Here is a 26,366-nt window from a genome sequence, read left to right as displayed (position 1 = left end):
TGATAGGACAAAGTAGAATGAGATGGAAAATTAAAATAGAAAGCAGCAGGGAGCCCTGGGGTGTCCCTGTGAATTTAAAGCAGGTACTCTACAAGGCGATCATTCAATCTGTTTGGTTTCTCCAATGTAAGAGAAGACACCAATGTGAACATGAATGCAGTGCACTAACTTGGAAGAAATGGAAATGAATTGCTGCTTAACCTAGGGAGACATTTTAGGGTTTCTGGATGATTTGGATTGTCAGGAGTCTGATCTTGCACTTTAGTCTGATTAGTGAATGATGTTTGGAGCAGACCCATTTCCCGTTCCCTGTTGTTGCATTGTTGCCAACTAAAAATTCCAGCTCATTGACTATGGGCCAAAGAATTTCAAAGCAAATCCATCTGCTGCAGTTGAAAACGTTCTCACAAATTCCCACATAGTGTATTTCAGATACAAAGCCTACTCTGCCATCTCTTCATCTATGTTATGCAGATACAATGTTTATTTAAAGATTTTTAATTGTTTTAAGACCAGAGACCACACACAAATGTGACCTTTGCGAGAGAGACTGTCACTCCCGCATTGGTCTCTCCAGCCACAAGCTACGCTGCTCTAGCCGAGGTTTGGAGCAAGCAGCCAACAACTAGGATGCATCACCCATGACCGAGGGGGGGGGCCTACTACTACATACTACTACCTAGCCTCAAAATTAGGAATCTGCCAAATCGGAGGAGATGAGAATAACCAAATGCACCTCAGGAGAGGGGTGAATCTTTGGAATTTTCTAGCCAAAACGTCTGAAGGTTTTCTCAATGATTATCTTCAAGGCAGAAAATTGAAATGTTCTTTCAATAATATGGAAATTTAGAGACAAGTGATTACTGCAGAAAAGTGCTACAGAGGCAAAAAGATCGTGGACATTGAATGGCGGAAGAGACATGATGGGTTGAATGGCCTACTCCAAGATATTGCAGCGAATTGTGGACACAGTCCGGACCATTACACAAACCAATCTCCCTTCCGTTAAGGAAACTACATTTATATCTATCGCTGCCTCGGCAAGGCCAGCAGCATAATCAAGGATGAGTTGCACCCTGGCCATCTCTCTTCCATCGGGCAAAAAGTAAAGAATTATGAAAACACACACCTCCAGATTCAGAGACAATTTCTTCTCTTCTGTTATCAGGCAACTGATCCATCCTGCTGCAGCCAGAGAGCAGTGTTGAACTACTATTGGAGTATCTATGATTGGACTTAACTGGCTTTACCTTGCACTGGACATTATTCCTTTATCATGTGTCTGTACACTGGCTCGATTGTAATTATGTATTGTCTTTCTGTTGGCTGGTTAGCATGCAACAAAAGCTTTTCACTGTACCTCAGTACATGTGACAAATAAACTACAGTATGCAAAAACACATAAAATACGAGCAGGAGTAGGCAACTGTGACCATGAACCTGCCCTGCCATTTAGTATAACCTTGGCTACTGTCCTCAACTACTTTTTACATGATTTCCATAACCCTCAATTCCTCGATGTTTCAAATATTTACATATTATGGCCTTAAAATGAAAAGAGAAGTTGTTCTTGGAAAAAATTTATTCATAAGATCATAAAATGCAAAAAGGTCAGATTTCAGAAAACTTAAAAAATTATTGTATCTTGTGGAGTGTAAAGGACCAGCCTGAATAAAGGATAAAATAAAACTCAAAGTACTGGAGTAACTCAGTGGGTCAGGCAGCATCTCTCGAGAAAATGGATAGGCGGGAAATATGTTCACGATGTTGGGGGAGAGTCCAGAACCAGGGGCCATAGTTTAAGAATAAGGGGTAGGCCATTTACAACGGAGATGAGGAAAACCTTTTTTACCCAGAGAATTGTGAATCTGGAATTCTCCGCCTCAAAAGGCAGCGGAGGCCAATTCTCTGGGTGCTTTCAAGAGACAGTTAGATGGAGCTCTTGAAGATAGAGGAGTCAGGGGATTTGGTGAGAAGGCAGGAACGGGGTACTGAATGTGGATGATCAGCCATGATCACAGTGAATGGCGGTGCTGGCTCGAATAGCCGAATGGTCTACTCTTGCACCTATTGTCCATTCTGGTTGGTATTAACAGTTATTATGGTAGTGTTTTGTTTAATGAGTTTTGTTTTGCAAATGGAAGTACTTTTGTTTTGCAAATGGAAGTACTTCTGGGATTCGGAGTGGAGCCTCATAGGTTTGGGAGCTGCCTATCTGTGTCTGAGCACTGTGTGTCAGGGTTTGTGCGAATGAAGCTTAAGATTGCTTAAAGTGGTGCCATGCAAGAAGCTTGTTTTATCCTGAATAGCATCAATCTTCCTGTGTATTGATGGACCTGTACTTGTCCAGACAAGTCCAGATGATACTCGCACTCCTGACTTAAGCCTTGTGGATGATAAGGCGCTGGCATGCAAGGAGGTAAATCATTCACCACAGATACCAGCCTCTGAATCACTCTTGTAGGTACAGTATTTGCGTGTGTAGGCCTAGTTGATTTCCTGGTCAAGGCATCAACTCATGGTTGGGAACATTATTGAATATCAAGGGAAATTTTTTTTTTATATGTGCGAACTTGTTTATCAAATCATGTCGTATGTTGCTGTATTTCTGCAAATTAGTCATAAATTAATTTTCACAGTTTAGAAACATTTTTTATTATTTTACTCTTCATTTGCTTGATTCGTAGCCAAAGAAAATGCAGAAATTATCTGACTCACAGGTAAAAGGCTGTGGGCTCTGTTCCAGCAGAACTACTGGCCGAAGGACCTTACTGAAGCACTTAATTTCAGGCTGGTTTTATTGTTTACTGTTCCAACTTTTACCATGATGGTAGCGATTGAAGGAACTGCAGGTGCTGGTTAAAACCGAGCCCTGAAACGTCACCCATTCCTTCTCTCCAGAGATGCTGTCTGACCCGCTGAGTTAATCCAGGTTTTTGTGTCTATCATTCATGGTAGTGATTGACTTGGCTCGGGTCACTAATCAGGTCATTGTTTTCTTTTGAACATCAAGCAAGTGGGATCATACAAGTGCAGAGGTAGATTGGGCATAAAACTACAGATGGATTCATTAAGGCAGAAGAAAAGGCTTGCAGATCAATGGAAACCGTGCAAGTTAACTGAGGTAGTGATATCAAAGAACTGGCACAACTCATTAACTGAGAAATGGGAAATTACGTGCAACATGTAAAGGTGAAAAGGATAAAACATTTTAATATGTGAGATCAATTGGAGCTAGATTTTTGTAGCAGATTAAGATGGAGATTAAATAAAAGGATTTTAAAGAAAATAAGAAAGAAAGAAATTGAAATGGGTCAAGGAAAGTGTTTTGGAAATACCCAAACTGGGAAATTAGAGAGGATTATTCAAGATAATAAAGTGAGAGATAAGAATTTACAGCCTTAAAACATCAAAACTGATGTTCAATAGGGAAATGAATGTTAACATTGGCTCTGATGTAGAACTCCCAAGTGATTTAAGCCTTTCCAAAGATGTGCAGATGTGTGGGAGTGCTGCCCCACTGGAGGTGTTTACTTTCAGTTGTGAAACATAGAAACATAGAAAATAGGTGGAGGAGTAGGCCATTCGGCCCTTCGAGCCTCCACAGCCATTCAATATGATCATGGCTGATCATCCAACTCAGTATCCTGTACCTGCTTTCTCTACATACCCCCTGATCCCTTTAGCCACAAGGGCCACATCTAACTCCCTCTTAAATATAGCCAATGAACTGGCCTCAACTACCTTCTGTGGCAGAGAATTCCAGGGATTCACCACTCTCTGTGTGAAAAATGTTTTTCTCATCTCAGTCCTAAAAGATTTTGCCCTTATCCTTAAACTGTGACCCCTTGTTCTGGACTTCCCCAACATCGGGAACAATCTTCCTGCATCTAGCCTGTCCAACCCCTTAAGAGTTTTGTAAGTTTCTATAAGATCCCCCCCCTCAATCTTCCCTTTTTTTAGCGAGTACAAGCCGAGTCTATCCAGTCGTTCTTCATATAAAAGTCCTGACATCCCAGGAATCGGTCTGGTGAACCTTCTCTGTACTCCCTCTATGGCAAGAATGTCTTTCCTCAGATTAGGAGACCAAAACTGTACGCAATACTCCAGGTGTGATCTCACCAAGACCCTGTACAACTGCAGCAGAACCTCCCTGCTCCTATACGCAAATCCTTTCGCTATGAATGCTAACATACCATTCGCTTTCTTCACTACCTGCTGCACCTGCATGCCTACTTTCAATGACTGGTGTACCATGACACTTTTCTGTTTTTGCCACCAAAGTGGATAACCTCACATTTATCCACATTATACAGCATCTGCCATGCATTTGCCCACTCACCCAGCCTATCCAAGTCACCTTGCAGCCTCCTAGCATCCTCCTCACAGCTCCTCACTGCGCCCCAGCTTCATGTCATCCGCAAACTTGGAGATGTTGCATACAATTCCCTCATCCAAATCATTAATATATATTGTAAATAGCTGGGGTCCCAGCACTGAGCCTTGCGGTACCCCACTAGTCACTGCCTGCCATTCTGAAAAGGACCTGTTTACTCCTACTCTTTGCTTCCTGTCTGCCAGCCAGTTCTCTATCCACATCAATACTGAACCCCCAATACCGTGTGCTTTAAGTTTGTATACTAACCTCTTATGTGGGACCTTGTCGAAAGCCTTCTGAAAGTCCAGATATAACACATCCACTGGTTCTCCCTTATCCAATCTACTAGTTACATCCTCGAAAAATTCTATAGGATTCATCAGATATGATTTACCTTTCATAAATCCATGCTGACTTTGTCCAATGATTTCACCACTTTCCAAATGTGCTGCTATCCCATCTTTAATAACTGACTCTAGCAGTTTCCCCACTACCGACGTTAGACTAACTGGTCTGTAATTCCCCGTTTTCTCTCTCCCTCCCTTTTTAAAAAGTGGGGTTACATTAGCTACCCTCCAATCCTCAGGAACTACTCCAGAATCTAAAGAGTTTTGAAAAATTATCACTAATGCATCCACTATTTCTGGGGCTACTTCCTTAAGTACTCTGGGATGCAGCCTATCTGGCCCTGGGGATTTATCGGCCTTTAATCCTTTCAATTTACCTAACATCACTTCCCGGCTAACCTCGATTTCACTCAGTTCCTCCATCTCATTTGACCCCCGGTCCCCTGCTATTTCCGGCAGATTATTTATGTCTTCCTTAGTGAGGACAGAACTAAAGTAGTTATTCAATTGGTCTGCCATGTCCTTGTTCCCCATGATCAATTCACCTGTTTCTGACTGCAAGGGACCTACATTTGTTTTAACTAATCTTTTTCTCTTCACATATCTATAAAAACTTTTGCAGTCAGTTTTTATGTTCCCTGCCAATTTTCTTTCATAATTTATTTTCCCTTTCCTAATTAAGCCCTTTGTCCTCCTCTGCTGGACTCTGAATTTCTCCCAGTCCTCTGGTAGGCTGCTTTTTCTGGCTAATTTGTATGCTTCATCTTTTGTTTTGATACTATCCCTGATTTCCCTTGTTATCCACGGATGCACTACCTTCCCTGATTTATTCTTTTGCCAAACTGGGATGAACAATTGTTGTAGTTCATCCATGCAGTCTTTAAATGCCTTCCACTGCATATCCACCGTCAACACTTTAAGAATCAATTGTCTCATACCCTCAAAGTTACCTTTCTTTAAGTTCAGAACCCTTGTTTCTGAATTAATGATGTCACTCTCCATCCTAATGAAGCACTCAACCATATTATGGTCACTCTTGCCCAAGGGGCAACGCACAACAAGACTGCTAACTAACCCTTCCTCATTACTCAATACCCAGTCTAGAATAGCCTGCTCTCTCTCCAAGCTAATGTCCTTCCTTTCTATTGCATTAATCTCCTCTCTAACCAGCAACGCTACCTCACCTCCTTTTCCTTTCTGTCTATTCTGAATATTGAATATCCCTGGATGTTCAGCTCCCAGTCTTGGTCACCCTGGAGCCATGTCTCCGTGATCCCAACTATATAATAGTCATTAATAACTATATGCACATTCAACTCATCCACCTTATTACGAATGCTCCTTGCATTAAGATACAAAGCCTTCAGCCTTGTTTTTACAACACCCTTACCCCTTATACAATTATGTTGAAATGTGCCCTTTTTGATTTTTGCCCTGGATTTGTCTGCCTGCCACTTTTACTTTTCACCTTGCTACCTATTGCTTCTACCCTCATTTTACAGCCCTCTGTCTCTCTGCTCAAACATTTAAGAAACCCACCACCTCTTATTCTCTATTTATTATCTTTTTCTTCTTTCTCCCCTACATGTTGGGTCTGAGTGCTTCTGAAGTTAACTGGAAGTTAAGCAGGCCTGTGAATGATTCGGCAAAAAGGGAATGTTCTGCGCACAACTACTGGTCATCAACTCTGGTATTCAATTTTATAGAAGAAGCTGTAGATACCAGCTTATAAAAGAAGACACAAAGTGCTGGAGTAACTCAGTGGATCAGGCAGCATCTCTGGAGAATATGGATAGGTAATGTTTCAGGTCAGGACCCTTCGTCAGAAGGAAGGCTGAAGAAGAGTCTCAACCCCAAAACGACACCTCTCCATGTTCTCCAGAGATGTCTTCTGACCCACTGAGTTGCTCCAGCACTTTGTGTTTTTTTAATTTAAATTTATCCTGGCTTTGAGTTGTTGTTTCTGGGAGAGAGATCTCTCTGGTTTTCTTCAAAAAGGTTTTTTTTTAAAAATCTTGTTTAGTGTTCTCTGATATATTGGTCAACCTAACTAACTCTAATAATGTATCGTAATCTCTCAAAAGTAGAGAAAAGTTATTGGAATGTTGTAAATCACAGCAAATAATTGTTTTCCCAAAATACCTTGTTGACTCCAATGAACTTGGCTCATCGTGAGATCAGTGAGATGCTGTGTGCATTTGTGTTTCTTTAACGAGATTTCATGGCACATAGAAAAGGAAAATCATGAAAATGGATGATCTTGTTAGTTATAGAGTCATACAGTGTGAAACTTGACCACACCAACCAACTTGTCCCATCTATTTTAGTCCAACCTGTCTGTGCTTGGCCCATATCCCTCCAAGCCTATCTTATTCATGTACCTGTCCAAATATTTCTTAAACGTTGCAATACTACCTCCTCCACCAGCTCGTTCCAAACACCCGCCATCCTCTGTGTGAAAACGTTGCCCCTCAGATTCCTATTAAATCTTTCCCCCCTCACCTTAAACCTATGTCCTCTGGTTCTTGATTCCCCTACTCTGCGCAAGAAACTGTGTCTACCCGATCTATTTCAAGTTCAAGTGAGTTTATTGTCATGTGTCCCTGTATAGGACAATGAAATTCTTGCTTTGCTTCAGCACACAGAACATAGTAGGCATTTACTACAAAACAGATAAGTGTGTCCATATACCATAATATAAATATATACACACATGAATAAATAGACTGATAAAGTGCAAATAACAGAAAATGGGTTATTAATAATCAGAGTTTTGTCCGAGCCAGGTTTAATAGCCTGATGGCTGTGGGGAAGTAGCTATTCCTGAACCTGGTTGTTGCAGTCTTCAGGCTCCTGTACCTTCTACCTGAAGGTAGCAGGGAGATGAGTGTGTGGCCAGGATGGTGTGGGTCTTTGATGATACTGCCAGCCTTTTTGAGGCAGCGACTGCGATAAATCCCCTCGATGGAAGGAAGGTCAGAGCCGATGATGGACTGGGCAGTGTTTACTACTTTTTGTAGTATTTTCCTCTCCAGGGCGCTCAAATTGCCGAACCAAGCCACGATGCAACCGGTCAGCATGCTCTCTACTGTGCCCCTGTAGAAGTTAGAGAGAGTCTTCCTTGACAAACCGACTCTCTGTAATCTTCTCAGGAAGTAGAGGCGCTGATGAGCTTTCTTGATAATTGCATTAGTATTTTTGGACCAGGAAAGATCTTCAGAGATGTGCACGCCCAGGAATTTGAAGCTCTTGACCCTTTCAACCATCGACCCGTTGATATAAATGGGGCTGTGGGTCCCCCTCCTACTCCTTCCAAAGTCCACAATCAGTTCCTTGGTTTTGCTGGTGTTGAGGGCCAGGTTATTGCGCTGGCACCATATGGACAGTGCTCGATCTCTCTTCTATACTCTGACTCATCCCCATCAGTAATACGCCCCACAACAGTGGTGTCGTCAGCGAACTGGATGATGGAGTTCGCACTGTGACTGGCTACGCAGTCATGAGTATAGAGTGAGTACAGCAGGGGGCTGAGGACGCAGCCTTGAGGTGCTCCAGTGCTGATTGTTATCGAGGCTGACACATTTCCACCAATACGAACAGACTGTGGTCTGTGAATGAGGAAGTCGAGGATCCAATTGCAGAGGGATGCGCAGAGACCCAGTTCTGCGAGTTTGGTAACCAGCTTGGAGCGGATGATTGTGTTAAATTCTCATGATTTTCTCTCATGATTTCTCTCATGATTTTGTACACCTTTATAAAATTACCCCGCATCCTGCTGTGCTCCAAGGAATAGAGTCCTATCCTGTTTAACCTCCCCCTATAGCTCAGGGCCTCCAGTCCTGGCGACATCCGTGTAAAATTTCTCTGCACACTTTCCAGCTTGATAAATTCCTGCTATAACATGGTGCCCAGAACTAAACACAATACTCCAAATGCAGCCTCACCAACGTCTTTTATAATTGCAACATAACCTTGCAACTTCTGTACTCAACCATAGTATTTTATACTATAGTTCAGAACTAGATTTCTGCAAATAGTTTATTAGCATAATGTTTGTAACTGGATGAGCAATTTGAATGTCAGAATCCCATCACTGAATTTAAAAGAAGAAACATTGTCCATGGATACAATCTAGTTAGTTAAAGTGGGCTGTGAAAGGATTTAGAAGTAGTTTAGAATGGTTTGTAATGGGTAGGGTTTAATAATGTGAATTTAACAGCGTTAAAAATGTATGTGATGTGAATGATAACATGGAAAAAAACATGTCAATGAATTGAAAAGAAGGAAGATCAGGAGGCCAAATAGCATATCAATCTTTACCATTCAACAAGGAAAATAGTGCTTTCATGTGCTTGAAGAATATAAATTAGTAGTTAAACGGGTAGAATTGCTTATGGACATTTTGTAGTTTAAAAAGATTGAAGTGGACAATAAAAATCTGAGTTTATTTTAATAATAGGTGAAAGTAATACTGTAGGAGTACAAAGAATAACTTGGAAAAAGCATCGTTTTTCAAAAGTAAGTGAAGAACAAGAACTAAATGGGCTACAATGTGCAGTAGAATGCATATGATTCTTTGAGTAACTATCTTTTGTGTGGTAGTTTAGATTCCTGAACAAAATATAGAAAATATTTCATAGTTTTGTTTTTGTTTGTTTGTTTTCTTGAATTTTTATTGGAAATAATAGTTAAAACAAATTGAATCCCAATGGAGTATCTTTTAGATCCAATCGTGGCAATGCTCATCACTTAAGGGCCTGTCCCACATGGGCGACATTTTAGGCGATAACCTGAAAAGAGCTTGTGGTCGGGCGCGGTGTCTCCCTGCCGCCCCAGGATTTTGGAATGTTCAAAATCCTCGCGCGACATCTGCGTGTCTTATGTCGTGCGGCCTTTTGCACAATGAGGTACGGGTGACGCACGGTCATTGCCTATGTAAATTTATTGTGCGTCATTATGCGACAACGATGAGTCATGATTTATAGGGAAGCTGGGTAATCAAATGACGTCACGTGTCCCAGATGACGCAACCTGTCGTATATCTTGCTGTATCATGTCGCGGATGGACGTACATTCACACCGCTCAACAGCTGTGACGTCACGGGCGCTGTTCTATGCTGTTGCATGCCATCCTATGGTGACGCGTGGAAATTGGTGACGCGGAGTGTCGTACTACTTGACGGTTTTTAGGCGACATCGGGCGTCAGTCACTGACGCCCGTCGTCGTTCATTAAATCGCAAAGTGGGACAGGCCCTTTAGTAAGCAAATGATTGACCAACAGATACTGTAGATTAAAGTATATGCCAATGGACCAGATCCTTTGTAAATTGAGAAAAACAGATTCTCTTAACCACTAGTTTGTGATTAAACTAAGAAATTCATTTTCCTGAAATGTCCAATGATTATATTGAATCAACTTCTAAATATTTCTGGTGGGGTTTATATGAAATGAGTACCTATATGCATTGATATAGTATAGGGCTCGCATTTGAAGTATTTAGAAAAACAATTGTGTGGGTATGTGGAGATTTTTCTTTGATCTCTAATAGATGCTGAAATGTTCACTGCCCATTGTACTCATAGTTTGATTTTTAATATAAGAAATTAAATTTGGCCTTTGATTCATTGCATATTTAGTGTTAACGATAAAGATAACTTCCAGCCTGTTTCTAATCACCCAAAGGATCTGTGACATATTTTTGCAATATAAAAATTAATATCAGCAAATTTAAAAAATGCAGGCATTTGGTAGATGAAAAGAACCCTTATTAACCTGGAGTTGCATTGTGAATTTGTGCATGGGTGTTCAAACTTTAAAGATAAAATTATCAAGTCAGTCAAGTCAATTTTATTTCTATAGCACATTTAAAAACCACTCTCGTTGACTAAAGTGCTTTACATCAGTGCAGGTACTAACGTTCTACAATCAACAACACATACATAAATACACACATACAGCACTCCCTCAGAGGACCTCAAGAAAGGCTTGTGAGTAGAAATAAGTTTTAAGTCTAGACTTAAAATAATTGATGGAGGGGGCAGTTCTGATGGGAAGAGGGATGCTGTTCCATAGTCTAGGTGCTACAACCGCAAAGGTGCGGTTGCCCCTGAGCTTATGTCTAGACCGCGGGATGGTCAGTAACCCCAAGTCGGCCGACCTGAGGGACCTGGAGGTGGTGTAGTGGGTTAGCAAATTTTTGATGTAGGTGGGGGCAAGCCCGTTATGGGCTTTGTATACATAAAGGAGGATCTTGAAATTGATTCCAGTGTCGAGAGGCCAGAATCGGGGTGATTATAATTTTAACGGTGATTATGGCCAATTAACTTTTATTGTAAACGGACACCACATTTTGTGTTTCATAAAATGTGGTGTCATGGACATGGTTCATCAGTAACTTGATACTTCCATTTATAATTTAAAGACATTTCCCGTGATCTGATGACTTTAAACTTTGAGCTCTAGGGAGTTGCAGACTCTGAACTAGTTAATATTCTTCAAAATACATATTTGAAACGAGCTGTGATATTGCAATCTAATGTGAAGGAAAGGCAGTAATGTTAAGATTTTGCAATATTACATTGATTTTCATCATTTATTCGATTTCTCTGACAATTAAGCATCTCTACCAGATAACCTGAATGCCGTTTTAATAACCGTTTTGAACAGGCAAAAAAAGTTCCACGGCGATGAAACTCCCCGCCCCATCTTAATGACCACTACTCGGTAACTCTACCATCAACCAAAATGAAGTGCTTTGAACGATTGGCAATAGGCCTAATTTACACTAGTCTTCCAGACAATCTAACCCCCTGCATTTGTATATAGGAAAAAATAACCTACAAAGGATGCCATCTCTCTTTCATTACATTCAGTCCAAAATAATCTTGACAATAAGAACACCAATGTCAAGATGCTTTTTCTTGATTACAGCTCATCCTTCCACACCATATTGAATAAGCTCATCCCTAAGCTTCTGGACCTTGGCTTTAGGGCCTCCACCTACAACGGGCTTCTGGACTTCCTGACTGGCAGACCTCAGTTGGTTAGAATCTGTCACAATATTTCCTCCATTCTGACCCTCAGAGCTGTGTCCTCAGTCTCCTGCTCTACTCCCAGTATACCCATGACTGTGTGTCTAAGTACAATACCCATGCATCTTTAAGCTCACCGATGGTTGTTGCTGAATCTACAATGATGGAACGAGTACAAAAAAGGGATTGAGAACATTGTGGCAGGACAATAATCGAGCCCTTAAGGGCCTGTCCCACTTGCCGTCATTTGCGCGTCACGCAGGTGGCGAGCGAAGATTTTGTACATCACAAAATCCTGGGACACCGCGCGTCACTGCCTATGTCACCACGCACCATGTGCGCGTCACGACACGCGTGTCGTGATGCGTAAATGATGTGGCATAGATTACGCGCAAATGACGGCCAAGTGGGATAGGCCCTTTACTGTTGTCAGCAAGACTAAAGAGTTGGTTGTTGACCTAAGGAAGTGAAGGGGTGAGCGCAACCCTGTCCTCACCAACAGAGCTACTTATGTTGATCATGCTGCTCGCAATGTTTAAAAGGCATTTAGAGAGGCACGTGGATAAGAAAGGTTTAGAACGACATGGCCATCTAGGATTTGCTCAGCGGGCACTTTAGTTGGCATGCACACATTTAGGAGACAGCATGAACTTGATGAACCATGTCCAGTGCTGCGATGAGTTTATTGAAGGGCATTAAAAAATGCAGGTTTATTTTTTGCCACTGTTCCATGCTACAACATGTATCTACGTACAAGAACAATTCATATATGGAATCTGTTTTAGTTCATCTCGAGTCATATATTGTCTTTAGTTTGCAAGTAAACATTCATAGCAATACAAAGGAAAGAAGATATTTCTCATCATTTTGTGAATTTAAGTATAACATAGTTTGTGCTATGCTTTAAGGAGTTTGAATCTTATCCTTTTATCTTTCTTTTTAAGTTGTGATTCTTTAAAAAAATAAAATAAAATAAAAAATAAAAAATTCTACATCTAATAGAATTTGCATGTTTTGAGTACATTTACTGTTAGTATTTTGTACAAATTCATTTATTTCTACAGGATATATTAGTGTAAATATCCTGAATTTTAATTCTTTTCTGTATATGAGAAGCTACTCGTTGGTTACGCTGTAAAAATGTTTTGCATGCCACAAAGTTCACACTGGGTGAATTTTAAAGCTTCTGTTCTATGCAAGAATTTAAAAATTTACTCCAAAACCTGGTGACCTTCCTGTTCATTTGACACACATCTTGGTCATAAATTCATCCCGCTCCGTGACTTGATTCATTCACAGGATAAGACCAAGGCTGCCAAAGCCACAATTTGCTTCCCATCCCTAACTGTCCTTGAACTCATAAGCTAATTTATGGTTGATCACATTGCTATAGTTAAATATAGGTCAGACTGTGTAATGACTGCAAACGTCCGTCCTAAAAACATGAATGTTCCAGGTGCCATTTTAATGACAGCCTGGTAACGTTATGGTGGTTGATCCAACATTAGCTTATTATTCTCAAATTCCTTTAACATTTTCGTTCTTTGGCAGGCAATCTTGGCATTTTGTCCTATGAATTAAATAGTCAAGATATTTTGTCCAGATCCAAGTTACCTGTGAATCAACTTATCACTACCCTATGGCATAACCATGTTGAAAGTTAACTGACATATTTATGTTGTTCGAATACTCTTCATTTGGTGTATATTAAGCTCGACGTTGCTTTAACTTGCAGGCCCCTGGCATGTAACCTCTTGTTGCACGGGTCCTTTGATCTGACAGTGTGGACAGACCCAGAAATGTAACTGAAGCAGAACAGCCTCACCCAGCTATAATAAGTTTTATTGCCACATGTTCTGTACTGCTCAGACTTAGTGGCAACAGGTCTATTCCAAAAGTTTGCTATACTTTTTGGCAGAAACTACGTGTGCAGAGGATTTTTTCTCTCTCTCCATTTTCTGTTTGAAAATTTTAACTTGTCATGCAGAAACACATCCTTCGGCCCAACTTATCTATGCTGATCAAGATGCCCCATCTAAGTAGTCCCATTTGCCCATATTTGGCCCATATCACTGTCAACCTTTCCGATCCTTGTACCTCTCCAAATGACTTTGAAATGTTGCTATTGTACCTGCTTCAACTACTTTCTCTGGCAGCTCGTTCCAAATACCTCTATGTGAAAACTTTGGCCCTGAATGTGCTATTATATTTTCTGCCTCTCACCATAAACCTATGGCCTCTAGTTCTTAATTCCCCTATCCGGGGATAAAGACAATGTGCATTCACCCAATCTAGTCCCCTCATAATATTATACCTTAAGCATATGTCTTAAGCCTCCTGTGCACGAAGGGATAAAGTCCTTGGCTGCCCAAACTGTCCCTATAGCTCAGGATCCTGGATCCTGGCAACATAAATCTTCTCTGCACTTTTTCCAGCTTAATGGCATCTTTCCAATAACGGCAGGTTGTGTCACACTAATTTGATTGAGTTTTTTCAGGAGGGGCCAAAAGAGATTGAAGAAGGTTATGGCAGTGGATGTTGTATATGTGGATTTTGGTAAGGCTTTTGATAGGGTGCCACATAATAGGCTGATCCAGAAGAGTAAGATATATGGGATTCATGATGACTTGTATGGATTCATAATTGGTTTATCCATAAAAGACAGAGGGTCGTGGTTGACTGAAGATATTCTGGCTAGAAGTAGCTCTGACCAATGGAGTTTCACAGGGATCTATACTGGGACATACAAACAGTGTGGAAGGCTATCAGAAATCCAGTGGGATATAGATCAACTACAGAAATGGGTGGAGAAATGGCAGGTGGAGTTTAACCTGAGCAAATGTGAGGTGTGCACTTTGGGAGATTGAATGTGAGGGGAAGGTATTCAGTTAATGACAAGATTCGTAACAGCATTGAAGTGCAGAGGGATCTTGGAGTCTTAGTTCATAGCTCACTGAAGCTATGGCAGTACAGTAAATAGGGTGGTAAAGAAGGTGGAATGGAATAATTTATTGTCACATGTGACAAGGCACACTGAAATTCTTTGCAAGGAATGCAAATAGTCAGCACATAAACGGCGCTGACAAACTAACCCCGCCGGTTCCTCCTTGTTCTCTCCCCCCCCCCCCCCCCACCACCTCCCGGAAGCGTGAGAGTTGGCAGCCCTGTCTAAGGCCAGGATGTGACAAAAGACGCACAGGGAGACACATACACAAAGGAAGACACACACACACACACACACACACGGAGACAGACAGACACACACACACACACACACACACACACACGCGCACAGGGAGACAGACAGACACACACACACACACACGGGAGACAGACAGACACACACACACACACACACAGAGACACACACACACGGAGACACACAGAGACACGCACACACAGGGACACACACACACAGACACACACACACACACACAGGGAGACACACACAGGGAGACACACACACACACACACACACACGGAGACGCACACACACAGGGAGACACACAGACGCGCACACACACACGGAGACACACACACACACACAAACACACAGGGATAAACACACAGGGATACACACACAGGGATACACACACACAGGGAGACACACACACACGGAGACACACAGAGACACGCACACACGCACAGGGAGACACACAGGGAGGCACACTCACACACACTCAGGGAGGCACACACACACACACACACGGAAACAGACACACACCTTTCCTTCCCCCCCCTCCCTCCTCCCCCTCCCTCTTTCCTCCCCTCCCTCTCTTTCTTCATCCTCCCTCTTTTTCCTCACGCTTCCTCTTTCTCCCCTTTCTCCCAAAGATCCTCTGCTATAGGATCTTTGCTTTCTCATTCCCTTCCTTCATCCCCTTTCTACATTCCCTTCCTTCATCCCCTTTCTACATTCCCTCCCCCTGCCTCTCTTTGCCTCCATCCCTCCCTTTTTTTCTTTCTCTCTATCTCTTTCTCCCCTCCTCCTCTTTCCCGGGCCGCCCAATGGGGAGTCTGGCGGGCAGGGTGTAGCGTGGATTGGCGGCGCTGGCGCTGCCGTGTGAGTTGAATGGCAGGAGCTATAGGATCTTTGCTGCACAGTTTGTCTCTTTGCGCCACATGACAGCGATCTGCACGGATTGGGGAAGCGCATCAGTCCCGGGCAGCGGGTGTCAGCGCTTTTGTGCGCCGTCTGCGAGCTCTGCGCTTCCGCTATAGGATCTTTGCTGTGCAGGGACTGAAGACAGCCTGTCAGCGTGAGAATTCCGTCTTCAGCGTGAGGGCGTGAGAATTGGCTGAAATGCGTGAGAGTTGGCAGCCCTGCTTGGGGCATTCTGTATAAGAGTCAGGAGGTCATGATGCAGCTCTATAGGACTTTGGTTAGAATAGAATAGAATGCATTTATTGTCATTCAAACCTAGGTTTGAACGAAATATAATTTCTACAGTTTTTTACATTACAAAACAATCCAAGACCCACACTTAACACAGTTTACATAAACATCCATCACAGTGAGTCTCCAACATCTCCTCACTGTGATGGAAGGCAAAGTCTTTATCTCTACCCTTTGTTCCTTCTCCCGTGGTCCAGCAGTCCAACTGCAGTGTCAAGGCGAACTGGGGCTCCGATGTTAAAGCCCCCGGCGGGCGATGGTAAGTCCTGAGGCCGTTTAAGTCACGCCGGGCGATGTTAGGCCCCGGCTCCATGTCCTTTAAACCCGCGATTCCAGCGGGAGAAGTCGCCGTTGCGGAGCTCGGAAAAGCGGTCTCCCACCAGGGACTTGGAGCTCCCGATGTTCCTGTTCACCGGGTCTGCAGCCGGTGCCTCCGAACTCCAAAGTCGGGTCGCAGCCGCACGCCACCACAGCTCTTCCCGCTCCGAAGTTGGCCAGCTCTGTGATCTCAGTTCCGCAGGCTCTGCAACTGGAGCCCTCAGGTTAGTCCCGGCCGGAGGTCGCCGCCGGCTCCACGATGTTAGGCCCAACGACATCCGAGACCCGACAGGGAATAGTCGGGTCCCCGCACAAGGAAGAGATTTAAAACGGTTTCCCCCACAGCCCCCCCACCACCCCCCACATATACACAACTATAAAAAAATAATAAAAACGAACTCAAGACATACATTTAACAAGACAAAAAAGAAAAAAGACAGACGACTGTAGTCGAGCCGCTGCCATTAGGCGCCGCCACTCCCACATGGTTAGGCCGCAATTGGAGTATTTCATGCAGTTCCAGTCACCCCATTAAGGAAGTACATGATCCAATAAGGATATGGATCAGACAAAATGTAGAATCGATCATCTACAGGCAGATGAGATCAGTTTAACATGGCAACATGTTCAGCACAAACATTGTGGGCCGAAGGGCCTGTGCTGTACTGTTCTATGTTCTAAAATCAGAAACCTGCAGATGCTTGAGAAATAAAACATAAACAGAAAAGGCAAGAACAAATCAGCAAATCAGGCAGCATCCATGGAAGGCAAAATATTTAATGTTTTGGGCCCAATACCCTTAATAAGAATTGAGGATGAGGAAAGTGAATATTAAGTTACAGCAGCAGCAACATAGGGCCTTGTAAAAATGATTGGGTGAGGGTGACTTGCGGGAATGAATATTTATTGTCATTTTGTCAACTGCATTGATATTCAGAGGGATCTTGGGATCCAAATCAATCGTTCCCTGAAAGTGGTATCACAAATAGATAGAGTGGTAAAGAAGGCAAAGGTATGCTCAATTCCCCTATTGGTTGGGTCAATTGAGTATAAGAGTAAGGAAATAAGGATACGGCATTTGGAATATTGCATGCAGTTCTGGTTGACCCATTACGGGAAGGATATGGAAGCTTTGGAGAGGGTACAGAAGAGATTTACCAGAATTGTTCCTGGATGAGAGAATATTAGCTACAAGGAGAAGTTTGACAGACTTGAATTGCTTTTTCTGTAATGTCAGAGGTTATGGGGAGACCTGATAATCTATATACAGGTGCACAACCTTTTATCCGAAGATCCAAATAACGAAAACCTCCGAATAGCGGCCATTTTTTCGGTCCTTGAAGAAAGGTCCTTGAAAACGTTCACCGAGGGCGGCCCGCAGAGGTGACAGCGGAACCTCCGGTCGGTCCTCGAAGAAAGGGGAACTAAATCCCCATTCATAAAAGAGAAGGTGAGGGTATATTGCGCGGGAGGGTTAATAATTGACAATATGCTGCTGCCTGCCCGCTGAATTAAAAAGTTCCCACAGTGGACTCACGATATAGTGTTTCGTGAGTCTTGCGTGGGAACTTTTTAACTCAGCGGGGCAGGCAGCAGCAGATTGTCGCTCCCTTCAGTTTCACCCCACCTACACCCCTCTGCTTCCCGGCCATGTGTGTGACCCCTTCCCTCCCCTCTCCAGCTCCCCGCCCATTGCACCGGCGCGGGGGCTTTGCACTGTCTTCACGTCGGCGATTGCAGCAGGACCGTGTCAGGACCAATTAGACACCGACCACCAGGCCCACCGCAAGCATGGAGATCCCAGAGACCCACAGCCAACAGCAGCCCAGCCCCGCCCCACTCCAACTACAGAGGAACCTGGGTTGCGGATGACGGGGCGCAGCTCGGGGCGTCGTAGGGGCCCATCGGGGAGCGGCCACTCAAAGCCACGCCGGGAGATGTATGGCCCTGCCCCGGGTCTTGATGTTGGAGCCCCCGGCGGGCGCTAGCAAGTCCGCGGCAATTGACAGCCGCGCCGGGCGTTGTAAGGCCCCCCTCCAGGTCACTCTCAACCTCTATGATGTTTGCTCTCAACCCCGTAATTCGGGCGGGAGAAGTCGCCGCTGCCAGTGCCCTGCAAAGCAGTCTCCCACTGGAGACCCGCGAGCTCCCGGTGTCACCATCCACCGGAGTCGGGTCGCAGCAGCTCGCCCCCGCAACTCTCCACGCTCCGAAGCTGGCTAGCTCCACGGAGGTAGGTCCGTAGGTCCAAAGCTCCCACCGCCGCCCACCGTCCCCCAGGCCCACTGCAAGCACGGAGATCCCAGAGACCCACAGCCAGCAGCAACTCCAGCCCAGCCCTACTCCAACTCCAGAGGAACACGTAGGGGCAGAAGCTGATGGTGTGCAAGGTACGTCTTGTTCTTGGGGTGGCGGATGAGGGGGCGCAGCTCGGGCTGTGGGCGAACTGCCACTGGTCGCTGTAGCGGCCAAAGATCATAGAGGAGCTCCTCGATGATCTTTGGTAGCGGCCCATTGGGGAGCGGATTCCTCTGGAGTTGGAGGGGGAGGGGGGTATTGTGCTGTTTGATCGCCCCCTGCTATCCCAGGGACAGGGAGACACAGCGGCTTTTTAGACTGGTGGGCAATCACTTCCAAAGTTCTGCCCACACAGTCAGTACACCTCTCCTACACTGTATTTCATACAAACATTTATTCTGCAAGAAAAAACGACATTGAAGACTCAAACTCGCGATCGAGTAACTGCCAGCATCAAGGCGCAAACTCGCGACCTTGCGGATATGAGCCGAGCACTCTACCACTGAGCCAGCCATTAAAATCTACGCTAAAAAATTTCCATTCCGAAGACCGACAAATTCTGAATTACGAAAAGTGTCTGGTCCCAAGGCTTTCAGATAAAAGGTTGTGCACCTGTATTACTAAAACTCTGATCTTGTTTGTTGCTATGCGTGGGTGCGTGTCTTTGTGTCTGTGCATGCCTATGTGATCCCGGAATACGGCAAAACAGTACACGATAGCACTACAATTTTTGTGCCACCTTACTCACAATTTTCCTGTGGTGTGGTGTATCAAGTTTTGTTCAGATTTATGTTGTATTTTAAACGTTATTCACATTTTCTAATTTACAAAACCCCAATTTGAGAAAAATGTATTTCCTCTGCACAGGCACTTACAGCTATTATGTCACAATGGCATTGGTGCCCTGCCCGCTACAATGTTGCTATCCTAGAACACTGCGTCCTGCCAGCCCAAGCAAGTGCCATTGCATTTTGTTTAAAGTTTAAAATTAGGGAGGGTGAATAAGGGGAAATGAGCAGACCCTGCGCAGTTGAGGGCTATGGGTGAGTGGTGGAATATTGTGTTGGGGGAAACAGGTTGTGTTGGGGGAACGGGTGAGTGGTGGAATATTGCGTTGGGGGACCAGGCCTCCTGTGTTGGGGAATGGGGGAGTGGTGGAATATTGCGTTGGGGAACGCGTTGCGTTGGGGGACCGGACCTTCCGTGGGGGCTATGGGTGAGTGGTGGAATATTGCATTGGGGGATTGGGTTGCGTTGGGGGACCAGGCCTCCCGTGTGACAGAGACCCAATCTTTTATTCCTCAGGGTGGAAATATCGAAGACCAGAGGGTATAACATTAAGGTGAGAGGGCAAAGTTTAAAGGAGATGTGTGGGGCTGTTTATTTTTACACGGAGGGTGGCAGATGCCTGGATCCGGGGTAGTGATGGAGGCAGATACAATAATAGCATCTAAAGGGCGTTTAGATAGGCACATGGATATGCAAGGAAAGGAGGGATATGGATCATGTCCAGGCAGATGAACTTAGTTATCTTGGCATACTGTATGGCACAGACATTGTGCTGTATTATTTTATGTTCCATGTGCACAAGTGTTGTGAGGTACAAGCACAATGAAAAACTTGCAGCAGCATCACCGACACAGATTCTAACGACACACAAAGACATAAATTCTACATAAATTACATAAATTCTACAAGACAGTGGAAAGAAAATGACTGCAAGTGAAAGACGATACGTAATAGAGAACAATTCAACAAATGAACAGACCCTTTGGCCCACAAAAGTCTGTACAGAACATGATGCCAAATTTAACTAATCTCCTCTGTCTGCATGTGATCCATATTACTCACTGCCTCTTAAATGTCACTGTCTTATCTGCTTCCACACCACCCCTGGCAGTGCATTCCAAAACCTCTCCTTTGACCCTCCTGACCTTAAAGCTATGCCTTCATGACTTTCACATTTCCATCCGAGGAACAAGGTTTCCCCTCTCTATGCTTCTCATAATTTTATTTATTTATATCAGGTCCCCCCTCAGTCTTGCACATTTCAGAGAAAACAATCTTAGTGTGTCCAACCTCTCCTTAGCTAATGCCCTCTAATCCAGGCGGCATTCTGGTAAACCTCTTCTACACCTTCACAAAGCCTCCACATCCTTCCTGGAATGGATGCCTGATAAAAAATACTGCAGCATTGAAAGGTATAAAGATGCAACAAACACAGAGGAAGTGAAAGATTGCAACTACGCAATATCTGATATCAAATTATTTTGTCTGCAGTACTACTGGTTGCAATTCAGGAAATGCTGATTTGGAGCCAATAAGTAGTTAGAACCTCTCATTTTTCAGATGCATGAGATTTTTAAAGAAAAACTAATTTCAAGTTTAAAATATAATGCATTTAATGTTCCCTTGCATTAATTGGTCTGTCATTTAGAAGAAAAGCAGTTTATTCTGCTGAAAGAAATCTTGAGCAGATAGAAAAGCTAAATCCTATGAATATCAGAATATTTTTTTGATTAAAAGTGTGAGGTAAAAAAATGCTTGTTCCTTGCATTCAAAATATCAAACTCCCCCTTGCTGAGCGTCCAGCAGTCAAAATGAAAATATTTGTCTTTGAACAGAACTACTAGGAATAGCTTCTCTTGGATTCCAAATGAACAGAGTTCCTTTCAAATACGTCAGTCTGAAATTAGCTGATCTATGCGATAAATGTGATTCTACTTAAAATAGTTTAATAGGCTCCTTACATTTTCATTAACCAAGGCCGCATTTAGAGTATTGTGTTCAGTTCTGCGCACCGTGTTGTAGGAAAGATGTTGTCAAGCTGGAAAGGGTGCAAAGAAGATTTACGAGGGTGTTGCCAGGATTAGAGGGTCTGAGCTATGGGCAGAGGTTGAGTAGGCTGGGACTCTACTCCTTGGGACGTACAAGGATGAGGGGTGATCTTATTGAGGTGTATAAGATAATGAGAAGAATAGATTAGGTAGGTGCACTGAGTCTTGTGCTCAGAGTGGGTGAATTGAAAACCACATAGGTTTAAGGTGAAGGGGAAAAGATTGAATAGGAATCTGAGGGGTAACTTTTTTCACACAAAGGGTGGTGGATGTATAGAACAAGCTGCCAGACAAGGTAGTTGAGGCAGGGACTATCCCAACATTTAAGAAACAGGTACATGGATAGGACAGGTTTGGAGGGATATGGACCAAACACTGGCAGGTGGGATGAGTGTAGCTGGGATATGTTGGCTGGTGTGGGCAAGTTAGGCCAAAGGGCAGTTTCCACACTGTATCACTCTATGACTTGCGTTTTCTGACTGTATGGGTATTGGTGGGGGAGGTGGACAAAATTGTATCCTGTACTTACTGCCCATTATTAAAATCTTGTCCTCGCCAAATCTCTGGAACCAAATACTGTTTGAAATTCACTAACCTGCACTCAAATTGTACATCCAGTAAAGACGTTTTATTTAGCCATCTAAAAACAGGAACTTTTGTTTAAAAGGAAGCATGAAGTATGAACTGTATTTTCGTAAAGGGTTTTTTTCAGATTGACGCGAGTAATTTGAATAAATGATTGGTGGAAAGAACCCTGTGCAATGACACTAAGAGATTTTAAAATTGAGAATGGTCAGATTATGAACCAAATTAATCTGATTTCCAGCAACTATATTCTTCCCACTTTTAACTTGCATTTTGTGATCTTTACAAGCCCAATATAAATTATTTGAAGTGAATCTAATCCCTCCATATTGTTCCCAGAAGCAAAGGAATTAGCTATTACCTTCCATTCAACTGCTCAGATGTTTCATTGCCTTGCCCACAGATATTTTTACTAAGATGAAATCTGATTCAGTGTGTTGCACTTTACATTCAATTCTAAGTTCTATGCAACTTAAAACACACTTTCCTCAAATCTAACATGTCATTGACTTAAAATGTTCACGCTTTAACCCTCTACACAGATGCTCCTGATCTACCAAATATTCCCAGCATTTTCTGATTTTATTTTGGTCTAAAATAACATAGATTACTGATAGATACAATTATTAACATAGCAAAATACCACTTGATAACCATCAGTCTTTAGAAATATAAAGTGTCCGAGGCATTTGAATACTCCTCCAGTGAATTTCTGTAGTTAGCAATGACCTCTTGGAACAAATCCTAGACAGCACTGTGATTTATCCTTTTACTTGGATAGAGAACTGGCTGGTGGATGGAGAACTGGCTGGCAGACAGGAAGCAAAGAGTAGGAGTAAACGGGTCCTTTTCACAATGGCAGGCAGTGACTAGTGGGGTACCGCAAGGCTCAGTTCTGGGACCCCAGCTATTTACGATATATATTAATGATTTGGACGAGGGAATTGAATGCAACATCTCCAAGTTTGCGGATGACACGAAGCTGGGGGGCAGTGTTAGCTGTGAGGAGGATGCTAGGAGGCTGCAAGGTGACTTGGATAGGCTGGGTGAGTGGGCAAATGTTTGGCAGATGCAGTATAATGTGGATAAATGTGAGGTTATCCACTTTGGTGGCAAAAACAGGAAAGTAGATTATTATCTGAATGGTGGCCGATTAGGAAAGGGGGAGATGCAACGAGACCTGGGTGTCATGGTACACCAGTCATTAAAAGTAGGCATGCAGGTGCAGCACGCAGTGAAGAAGGCGAATGGTATGTTAGCATTCATAGCAAAAGGATTTGAGTATAGGAGCAGGGAGGTTCTACTGCAGTTGTACAGGGTCTTGGTGAGACCACACCTGGAGTATTGCGTACAGTTTTGGTCTCCTAATCTGAGGAAAGACATTCTTGCCATAGAGGGAGTACAGAGAAGGTTCACCAGACTGATTCCTGTGATGTCAGGACTTTCATATGAAGAAAGACTGGATAGACTCGGTTTGTACTCGCTAGAATTTAGAAGATTGAGGGGGGATCTTATAGAAACTTACAAAATTCTTAAGGGGTTGGACAGGCTAGATGCAGGAAGATTGTTCCCGATGTTGGGGAAGTCCAGAACAAGGGGTCACAGTTTAAGGATAAAGGGGAAATCTTTTAGGACCGAGATGAGGGAAACTTTTTTCACACAGAGTGGTGAATTTCTGGAATTCTCTCCCGCAGAAGGTAGTTGAGGCCAGTTCATTGGCTATATTTAAGAGGGAGTTAGATGTGGCCCTTGTGGCTAAAGGGATCAGGGGGTATGGAGAGAAAGCAGGTACAGGATACTGAGTTGGATGATCAGCCATGATCATATTGAATGGCGGTGCAGGCTCGAAGGGCCGAATGGCCTACTCCGGCACCTATTTTCTATGTTTCTATCTAAGTTTCTATGAAACAGGCCCTTCGGCCCACAGTCTGCACCGACCAGCGATTCCCGCACACTAACACTACATATGTTTCTATGTTACTTAAGCACCCAGGATTCACCGAGCATATCCTTGCCGAATTATTGAAGAACAATGGATTGCATTCCTGTTGGCGCAAAGTGCCTTTTAAAGCAAATTTTTTTGGTATTGCCGTGCTTGAATGAATGATGAAGGTCTGAAATTGTTGCTTATTATTTAATCCATCCTGACCTTTAAGCTATTTGAGTTACATAAAGTTGACACTTAATAAATTCAGGCAATCCCTGTATCTTACTTCTATAAAACTGACTATAGTTCAGTTTGACATTCTATGTATTATTTTCCAAAATACTAAGAAATAAAAGCTAAAATGTTTTTTTATAATTTCAGGTCTGTTTCTCCACTGTGCCCCATTCTCGAGCATCATGAAGGAAACAATAGCAACGATTGTAAATATGGACTGGATATTGTATGTTTGTTTTAATCGAAGCATTAATGAGCCCACTAAAGGATGCCTGCTTGGTGAGTCTTTACAAAATATTTATGTGGGTGTCGGGTGATGAAAAAATATTTGTCATGCAAGATTTTGTAAAGAGCTGGCAGTGGATATTAATATAATGACATGATTCTTTACTAATATTAAGCTGATGCAGAGCTGATTTATTTTGTAACATCTGCTGCTGAAGATTTTCATTATAATACACAAATTTTCATTAACACTGCATTTTCTTTATATTACAATGAAATGTGACCTGAATTATTTTATTGTGTGTTTTATAAAGAAAGATAGAAACCCCGTTTATCCATTTTCCCCATTTAACACCTTCAGGTTTTCTAGGATCAGTTAAATTAAAAAAAACGAATTACTGCTTTGTATGTGGAGTACAACTACTTTTAATGCTTGAAACACTCATGTTACAAAATAATTGATTTATTATTGTGGATTGATTGTTCTGCCCTGAATGGATTTAGAACATTTAACCCAGCACTAATGTGCAATTGTTAATTTACTACGACGATATGGGTGAGATGCACCACATATGTTCTTTTCATATGTGTATTGACCTAAGTGGGCTATTAGCCCAAATTATAAATAAAAACTTGAGTATTTATAAAAAAAATAATAATTTAAAAAAAAAGTTTAATATTGCTTAATTTGGTCAGAGGGGGGAAAAAAGAAAAGGATGGATGGGGCACGAAGGGAAGGAGAGATGAGTGAATGATGGGGTGGTAAGAATGGGTTGGAGTGAGAGAAGGTAATCTTCATGCATTGTCTCTTTGTGATCTCAAGGCACCCAGGTATGTTTTCACCATTACACTTTGCATTACACAGCATGTTTCGTGACTGAACCTTCTATTCTGTCCATCTAATCCATGCTGTTGTTTATGCTCCTCGTGAACATTGTCCCAGCTAATTGCATTTTCATTTCATTTCCATTGCCATTGCAGTTTCAAACACAGGGCAAGTCAAACAGCTCATTGCATTTTCATTTCATTTTCCATTGCCACTGCAGTTTTAAGCACATGGCAGGCCAAACAACTCATTTTATTTTCATTAAGGGCTAACAAATAATTTATTGCAAGTACATTGCAGACTCACAGTTCAGTTGATTCGCAGCTTAGAATGAGAGTTGTGGCCTCTCCCTCGCAATCTTGCAGAGTGACATGTCCAGGCATCCGGGGTTTTATAGTCCTGCTCCCCCCCCCCGGAAGGGGTGTTGCCTTCATCGCGGTGATTGACAGGCGAGAGGAACTCAAGGTTTTTTAAATACTCATAACTTTTTTAATTTTTCATCGATGGGAAAAATCCTTGGGGCCTGCTCAGCGGAGGAGGACTGAGTAAGATGGCCAAAAATCATAGTGATATATGGTAGCGTTTTTTCTAAAATCAATATACAGCGCAGACAGGAAATGGTCAAGATGACACTTTTAATTATATAGATGTTAATTTGGTTATTGTTCTTCATGGGGAATTGAAACTGTCAGATGATCTTTCCTTTCAAAGTACGAGTTATTTTTTCCGTAATTATACACACTGATTTGCATTGTTATTGTCCATTTATTAGAACTCTGCTTTTACTAATTCTGAAGATTCTGAGTTCATCAGCTTCCTAAGTTTTATTGTAGCTAGGAATACATGTCTGTAAGAATGAATGTGATTGGGGTGCAGCACGCAAACATTAAGAACAACATCAGTAGTTTAGTAAATACGCAGAATTCTTCACTTTACTGTAAGAAACATACACAATATTGTTA

General features: G+C 42.8%; 1 protein-coding gene across 2 annotated transcripts in view; it reads left to right on the top strand.

The window, feature by feature from the left end:
* epc1 (enhancer of polycomb homolog 1) overlaps positions 1–26,366 on the top strand; it is a 181,661-nt gene that overhangs the window by 25,632 nt on the left and 129,663 nt on the right. For both annotated transcript variants that reach the window (XM_033045425.1, XM_033045435.1), the window contains exon 2: positions 24,501–24,632. In XM_033045425.1, the coding sequence (XP_032901316.1) occupies positions 24,582–24,632 (51 nt within the window). In that variant the 5' untranslated portion in view covers positions 24,501–24,581. The remainder of the gene's footprint in view (positions 1–24,500; positions 24,633–26,366) is intronic.

The sequence above is a fragment of the Amblyraja radiata genome, chromosome 2 (genome assembly GCF_010909765.2).
Source record: "Amblyraja radiata isolate CabotCenter1 chromosome 2, sAmbRad1.1.pri, whole genome shotgun sequence".
Taxonomy (NCBI): Eukaryota; Metazoa; Chordata; class Chondrichthyes; order Rajiformes; family Rajidae; genus Amblyraja; species Amblyraja radiata.
The sequence above is the reverse complement of the archived record's forward strand: the minus strand, read 5'-3'. Positions and strand labels throughout refer to the sequence as shown.